The sequence below is a fragment of the Aplysia californica genome, unplaced genomic scaffold (assembly GCF_000002075.1).
Source record: "Aplysia californica isolate F4 #8 unplaced genomic scaffold, AplCal3.0 scaffold00038, whole genome shotgun sequence".
Taxonomy (NCBI): Eukaryota; Metazoa; Mollusca; class Gastropoda; order Aplysiida; family Aplysiidae; genus Aplysia; species Aplysia californica.
In genome coordinates this window covers 45,321-53,844 of record NW_004797308.1, presented here as the reverse complement: position 1 = coordinate 53,844, position 8,524 = coordinate 45,321, and the positions used below count along the sequence as shown (strand labels likewise).

Genomic DNA, 8,524 nt, shown 5'->3' with positions numbered 1-8,524 from the left:
GAGGCAAAAAGTCCCCCAAAAGGTGTAAGATTATATTTGAACAGCTCCTAATCTTCACCACCGCAAAAATGTTGGATCTACTAAACGACACTGCAAAATGAAGCAGTCCACTCATCCCCACATGTACCGTTATTATAAACACCATTACCATGGCTAGTCAGGTAGGACTAACATTAAGCTAGACGTCATAGATCACAGGAGACCATGGTTGATCGAGTGGGACTTTTGGTAGACTACCATATCGGGATAGACCGTCAACTATACTGGCACTACTGGCACACATTTTTTTATACAGGTCAGGTCCTTGCAATAGTTATATTGATGAGTAATTACCTCCTTCATTCCTTTACTATAGCCTGGATGAATAATTCTAAGTTTACGAGGAATGATGAGATGGCCCAAAATTCTTTCATGTAGATCTGCTGGAATTTTTTTATCATATAGGGGGAGGGGGGGGGGGAGGATTTGGAATCCTTTCATGTTTTCATGAATTATGTGTTATAACAGTTTCATGTTAGACAGTTTCCTGCTTATAAGTCAAACCAGCCCTTACATACGGCCACCTGTCTGAGACAATCACATATGTACAAAGGACCACTACACACTTCCCCCCTTGTGTTTTTTAAATATATTTGAAAATATAATACTAATACATACAGGTAATGACATTGTCTTTTTCTCTCAACAGTTGGTGGCAGTATTGGACAATTTCAACTGAATATAATAGACCTGGGTTTTTTTCGTTTTTTTTCCAGCACATCAGTCCGACACCACAATTTTGATGGTGAAGCCTACAGTAAAACCAATATTTCTTTGATGACAAAGGAAGATGAAACCCACACATACGTAGAAGCTTTCAGCCCATACGGATTCCGTCTCACTTCTGGATTTAGAGTGCTCGGACCATGTGCCCTGTTCCCTCGAGCTGTTCTTCACTGGAATGTAAGTTTTTGGGTTTAAAATGTTTAATTATTTTTCTATTGCTGAATCGTGGTAGCTTGGAGCTCTTAGAATGTCAAAGGTTATTCTACAGTGTATTCTTCTTACCATGACCTTAGCGAGCCTAGCACTTTCGTTCTTTATCTATTCCCCTCTCCTCCCCTCAGTCAATCTTGCCTCACTCTCTTTTGTTTTGATTGATTTTTTGTTATTAAACTCAACACCTTTTATGTCCATTTAAAAACACATTTCTGTGTGGATTTTACTGAGAAATATTGACCAAAGGCACAAACAATGTAAATTTGCTGTTTCCAAGGACACTCTAGCTTTGGAAGTCACCAAATTTTAGCAACCATTTTCTCGCTGATTTTACGTCTGACACCAGGCAACTTCCATTTCCTTCAATGGCAGATATCTCTACTTTTATTACAGATAGATTTGTATTTTTTCACTTAAAGCAAGACAAATGAACAAGCTTTAAGATAATACCAATAACTTCATATGCCATTAGTCAAAAAATTGTCAAGTGCCTGATTCCAATATTTCGTTACACATTTGGTCATCTGGCTATAGATCTATCTAGTCATAAATCTAGCCTAGTTTATCATCCAGTGAGTTGTGATTGATAGCCTTGTCTCTCATGAGTGGAGTGAGAAATTGCAGTGTGTATAAGTTTATGTCAAAAACACCATGTTTGGCCAATCTGACTGGAATTGAACCCATTTCATCCATAAGAACTCTAGTTCAGTAATAATTAGCAAGGCCACTAATTCTCAGCAATAACTAGCAAGGCCACTAATTCCAGAATGACAGACAAAGACTGTTCATTTTTTTAAAAAGACATTTAATTGCACCTTTTGATAATGAGAACCATTCCCATTTTGATTGAAAGTGAATTTTTACATGAATGTTTTTTTCTTTTAATATCTTCTGTGAATGCAGGTGTCATCTGCAGACAAAATTACTCCAGAATCTTTGTCTCTCTTCTGTTTGCTGGAACCAAAACCAGGTAAAGGCATCTGGTTTCTTGAGATAGTACAATTGAAAATTTTTGGGAGTGCTTATTTAGGCCACATATGGCCTAAATAACGTAAAGGAGGGGGGTTTTGCTTATTTAGGCCACAGGTGGCCTAAATAAGGTAAGGGAGGGGAGTTTAGCTTATTTAGGCCACACATGCTCAAACTACCGGGGGACACCCTTTTCAGGCAACTGAGTTCGTGCCACTTTCATAATGGTACACCTTTCTCATTTAGTACAGTTTTATCTCAGAGTACAACTTATATATATTGTAATGAATATTGTAAGAACAAAGAACGATACACAAAATTTTGCTCAATCCCAATGGTTTTGAATAAGGGCAAGATTTTTCCTTCATGGAGGGGCAAAATCTAGGCTACCATTTTGGCACACTTTGGTCAAGTGAAAAGGTCAAATCCTCCGAATGGACTTCCAGGTCAAATTTGGGGTATAAAAAGTGTGTACACAACGTGGCTGAGTCAAAGTTACACTATCTTTGCCTGGGTGGCACTCTCTCGTACTGTGTCGTAGTAGTACATCTCTCGTACTGTCTCGTAGTAGTACATGTAGATCTAGTAGTAGTAGTAGTAGCAAAGATTGTGTAGAGAATCTTTGGTAGTAGATTCTATCTAGTAGGCAGTTTAGTGAACGTGCACGCGGCAGGGCTAATCGGCCTCGATAAGCCCCGTAGACCTTTGTGATTGGCCACGAAGCCTTGTGTTTTGATGGGTCTGAACAACTTAGTGTTAATCGCACTGCCACATACGACAGGCCTACATCTTTTTAAAAGGAAAAGAAAGGTCATCAAAATTGTTGAATTTGCGTGAAAATCGATTCGGTAGAACTGGAACTATTAAAATTTGCTTCTGAAAACAAGTTACAAGGCCATTTTTATAACTCGATGAAATAAAAACTACTGGCTGTGTTATTCTGTATAAATTATGAAACTTCAGGACGTAGACCTATTATTATTTTCCAACATCTTTTGACGCCTTAGCTATAGAGGTTGAAGTTTTCACAACACTAATAGATCTAGTACTAGTAAAAGGGCTTTCCTTAAAAAATGCATAGATCTACAAAAGCCGAACCACCAAATCGACCGGTCAGCGACCCGGGCACCCCGCTCTCCCCTGCACACTGTGATAACGTGTTGCTTCGGTATAATTATTCAACTATTAATACGTGCGGCTATGGCAATTGGGATGTACGGACTGACAAAGCGATTCACAGTTTTGTTTTTATTTTACCATATATTTGACTTTAATAGTGCAGGTGATAGCTAGATCTAGATTCCGTCTAGAATCAGTAGTAGCAGGCCTATGCTAGAAAGGCAGCCAGAGAGCCTAAAACTGCTAGATCTAACTCATTGCTATGCCTTTGGGCTTTGGAATTGAAATAAAACGAATTGCACAGTTTTAGTTAATTTTAGATTCAGCAACTATCTGTATTTCCAGAGTTAATAATAACAAATCTCACCATAACAATCACTTGTACTTTTATTACAATAATTAGATCCAAATTTTTTTTCTAAAATCTGTTTTGCGCAAACTTAAGACTTTCTCTACTTGTAGAGCACAGAATTTACATTGTAAGCCTCTGCTCGGTCTTTTACTTTTAAGTATATATATACATATAATAAAATACGTATAGATCTAGATCTATACAATCATTTTATGTTATTTTCTGGATATTTTTAAAACTCTTTTTTTTTAACATGTCATAAAGTCAAATTGTGCCTTCTCTTTGATAAGAATGGCATCAGCAGTGGACTTTTTAGACAGTGAGTCTCTGATTCAATATAAAAAAAAAAAAATGCTAATCAATGAAAATTGCAAATTGATAATAGTATAGTCCTGTAGACGATAGGTGGACTCCGGGGTCTGCATAGCGAAATATTAGATTGTAGGATGTGAACCCCGGGGTCACCGTAGTGAAATAAGTAGGTTTCTTTAAAGATCGGTGGACCCCGGGGTCATTGTGTTGAAATAAGTAGGTTTAATTTTAAAAGGATTGGTGGACCCCGGAGTCACCATAGCCATAGAGGAATAAGAAGGTTTAATTAAGGATTGGTGGACCCCCGGGACACCGTGATTAAACCTACTTATTTTACTACGGTGACTGCATGGTCCACCTATTCTAAAACCTAACTAGTATTTCGTTAGGTAGACCCTGGGGTCCACCTTAAACCTACCTATTTCATTACGTTGACTCCAGGGTCCACCAATCCTTAAAATTAAATCTAGATCTACATGTACTTATTTCACTACGTTGACCCCAGGGTCCACCAATCCTTAATTAAACTTAGATCTACAGATTTCACTACGTTGACCCTGGGGTCCACCAATCCTTATTAAACCCAGATCTACTTATAATTTCACTACGTTGACCACGGGCTCCGCCAGTCCTACTATAAAATAAACTGAGATCTACTTATTTCACTATGTTGACCCCGGGGGTCCACCGATCCTTAGTTAAACCTAGATCTACTTATTTCATTACGCTGACTCCGGGGTTCACATCCTAAAACAGCATTTTGTTAGGTAGACCCCGGGGTCCACCTATCCTTTTGGGGCTAGATAGATGGTAGACCCCTTGGTCCGGCTATCCACTTCCTTGATAGTAACTGAAAAACATGCCAGTTGTCATGAATAGTGAAGAAAAATGCGGGAAAAAAAAGATAATGAGGTAGACTATAATTTGTCCAAAAAATTGCAAGTGCAAGTGAAGATCATAAGATAATTTTGTTATTTTCTGGTCATCTTTTCACGGTTTATAAAATGTTCCAGTGGGCCTACTACTAGATCTATGTCTCTGAAGAACATTTTGCTTGACTTTATCAGCTTTTTTCATGTACAGTCTGTGCCGGCTTTAAGCACTCCGGCCTTAAGCACGTTTCGGACTCAAGCACGCTAAACGGCTCTTACCGAATTTTTGCTATATAAATTACACGCCTATAAGCACGGTAACTTCGGCTTCAAGCACGCTTCATTTACAAGACAGTCAATATTTTCATGATGACACATCGAAGTTCGAACACAGTTTACACCGCAGCAGTGGAGTGTGTCAAGAGAAACACAAAGAACGCAAGTGATGGACACACACACTCACATCGGGCAGAGAGGAAGGTAGAGAGATGCACACAGCCGTGCGCGCGGACATAGGATCTAGCCTAGGCCTAGGGCAAAGCTACACACGATAAAAAAAAAATACAAAGAGGGTAGGGGAGACGAGAAAGGGTGGCTGGCTGCGATTTCACCTTTGACCCTCGCTATCCATTAATCCTGATTGTGTATCACGCGCGAGGTGGGATGAAGGCGGTGGTATGAGTGGCACAGCGAGCAGTGGTACGCACAGGCAGTGTGTTACAGTAGGCATAGTGTGCTGTATCGTGACTGGCCGTCTAAATTAAGTTTTCATTTCCCATTCGACCACAAAACAAAATCAAACAGGCGAACTAAAACTACCATGGCGGGTGTCTAAATAACAGTGCACACTTTTGCGGGACCGCTATAGGCCTGCTTACAAACAAAGGGAAATAGCACGGGAAATTTTCTACCTGAAAATCTCTGGATTATGTCTACTTCGCACTTAAGCACGCTTCGCCTTTAAGCACGCTTAAACTTTCTCCCGATGACCGTGCTTAAAGCCGGCATGGACTGTACTTGAAAGCATAGAATATAATAGTTTCACACAAATGTATGCACAAAGCCTTGAAAAAGAAAGATAAGGTCATTGTTGTTGTTGCTTTTTAACGGAATCCGTTTTACGTTGAGAAAAGCGCTAAAAACAAGTTTAAAAGTTTTAAGAATGCCCATAATATTAGGAATCCGTTTAATAACCATGAGCTGTTAGAAAAAAAAAGAGAATGAAGAACTAAATATGACCATTAGTATTAGCATTATAAAGATATTGCCCATTTTGTCCAATTATCCTTGCAGGTAAAATCACCCTGTACTGCACCTCAATAAGCACAAAAATAATATTTCTGTGACTTTGTATAATAGTGTTTTGTCGTTGAGTTCTATGTAAAATTCTCAACAAAATACAGTGGAGTCCACTTATAACGAGTCCAGAAAAAACGAGAAGTCTGTTATAAAGACACTATTCTAAAACCCCGTTTTTTTCTCCTCTTTACCTTTGTAAATAAAATACTGCTATAGCGCTATCAGACAAACATGAGAGTCGGTTATAGTGGAATATCGCTGCTGTTCTGCACAGTGCATAGGTCAATTATACATAACGTAAAACCTCGCCAGTTGAGAAATTTGTTTGTGATCTTGCGAAACAAAGAATAGGAGAGCCCATGTGCGTCAATAATGAAGGCCGGAGCGACTGAGTAGGGAGGGTGTGGCTTGCACAGACAAGCAGAACGCATCGTGTGATATGCCAGCGTAAGCCTAGTTTAGATTATCAAGGCCTACCATGCCTCTCACTTCTCCGATGCGGGGATGGAGAGGTCACAGCAATGTGATGGATGGAGCGAATGTGTGACGTGCGCAAGCAGACAGAATGCACCACAGGGAGTGGTGGGGTGGGGGAAAACACAGCGGGTGAGTTAGCTCAGAGCCCTTCCTTTCTGATCGCCGACGCCGAGCTGTCAGTCCACATCGTTAGATTAGATCTAGCGCTAGAGGAAGAAACCTGATTCGATTTTTGATCAAGTAAGACCTAGAAGTCATGTTGAACAAAATAATCATCAGGGGAGATAGCAAAAGGAAATAAACAGAACACCAAACTCATAGATTAGGCCTACTTTACAGTTTCCCTTGAACTTATTACTGGATCCCTTATAGCGAGAATTCTGCTATAACAGACATTTTGCTCCGGTCCCCTACCTCTCGTTATAACAGGATTCCACTGTAATGTACATTTGGACCATACAACTGAGATAGACACTCATGCGCACAATAACATTCACATATTACACACATACAAACACACAATTACATTTACTCTCGCTCTCTAGATCTCTCTCTCACCACAACCACACACAAAACAAACACATACACACACACACTCACACACACACACACACATACACACACACTCACACACAGACACACAACTCTTACCCTTGGTCCTCTTATCATTTAGTATCATTCTCTATTTTGAAATAATCCCCCGCACTAAATAAAAAGATCAGTAGAATTTCGACCTTCCGAATCCATGGTTAGTTAAAAAAATCTACCATATGATGTGGCCTAAATAAGATAAGGGAGGGGGGTTTAGCTTATTTGGGCCACAGTGTGGCCTAAATAAGGTAAGGGAGGGGGGGTTTAGCTGATTTAGGCCACAGTGTAGCCTAAAACTTTTCTACTTTCCAGTAACTTAAATACGGTATACATAATAATGATATGATTAGTAGAGGCTGTAGTAATATTATATTTCTGAAGATTTTCTGACATGTTTCTGATCACTTTTCTATCCTCAGACATCTTGATCATTGGTAAGGGAGACTGGGATGCAACTGTAAATAAGGAAATAATCAGATACTTGAGGAGCAAAAAAATCAACGTGGAGATTTTGCCTACAGTAAGTGCAGAGCTTAATGTGTTTTGGCTCAGGCAGCACTATGTCAAACCGAAAGAATAATTTAATATCTAATTGTTAAAAACATGTTTTGTAATTTCTGGTCCTCGCCAACGACTGTCAATAATTTATTTATAGAGACACCAGCAATCCATGTATTCTGGTCCTCGCATTGAATATTCAGTTGTCAGAGACTACCAATAAAACACATGGATCTGTGCAGCTTTTCCCTTCTTTGTTGTGATCTGGTAGGCCAAAATTCTGCACTGTGGATCTGATGTGGAGGGTATTTTTCTAAAAAGTGCTGTACAGTATAGTTTCCATAGTGATGCACTACAGTAGCCAGCCAGAGTCCCAAAAAGCTGTTTGAGTGGATCAGCTTCTCATGTATTTGTTTGGTAATGGGGAGAGGGTTTGACCGCATCAATTTTGGTGTGCACATGCAAGTTTTGATAATGCCTGATTGTGTTGTTTGTATATGAAATATAGGTAATGTAAGGATTGATTGACAGGTGTTTTGAAGTGTGAAAATAGTGTTTGAACCACCTGTATGGGTTTTGAATGGCGCGAATGTATTGGGAAAGGTTTGTTCACATGCATTATCAAATAATGGACTCTAATGACAGAAATTAAAATACAAGGGGATAGAGAATCAAATGTTTGCTGGTTATGACAAAGGTCTGTGTAATTGTTTCATTTGAGCTGGACATGTGGGAAATCAGTCAAGTCACTAATTCGTTTTCGTTAATAGTTTATAAAGTGCACCGAGTATGTTCTGGAACATGGATATGAGCTACTTACAGTCAAACCTTGTTATACTACAACCCTTGGGACGAGCATGGAGTTGGTGGAATAGCAGGGCTGGTGGTTTAACAGGTTTCCTGTGTTAAAATAGCTGTGACTGCCCAACTTCAGGGAAATGATTCTGTTGTGTGATCTGTGTTTAAAAAATGTCTTTTTGCTGGGTTATTTGCATGTACATATATATGTATTCGAATTTTAGAGCTGAGAGCTCCCCTCCCTCCCTCCCTCCCTCCC

The 8,524-nt window shown here is 39.4% G+C and overlaps 1 protein-coding gene across 1 annotated transcript in view; it reads left to right on the top strand.

The window, feature by feature from the left end:
* The window catches only part of LOC101852600 (NADH dehydrogenase [ubiquinone] 1 alpha subcomplex assembly factor 3), a 12,917-nt gene that overhangs the window by 2,996 nt on the left and 1,397 nt on the right, over window positions 1-8,524 (top strand). Inside the window, exons 2-4 of the mRNA XM_005091936.3 lie at window positions 756-942; window positions 1,882-1,948; window positions 7,389-7,489. Coding sequence (XP_005091993.2) covers window positions 756-942; window positions 1,882-1,948; window positions 7,389-7,489 — 355 coding nt within the window. The remainder of the gene's footprint in view (window positions 1-755; window positions 943-1,881; window positions 1,949-7,388; window positions 7,490-8,524) is intronic.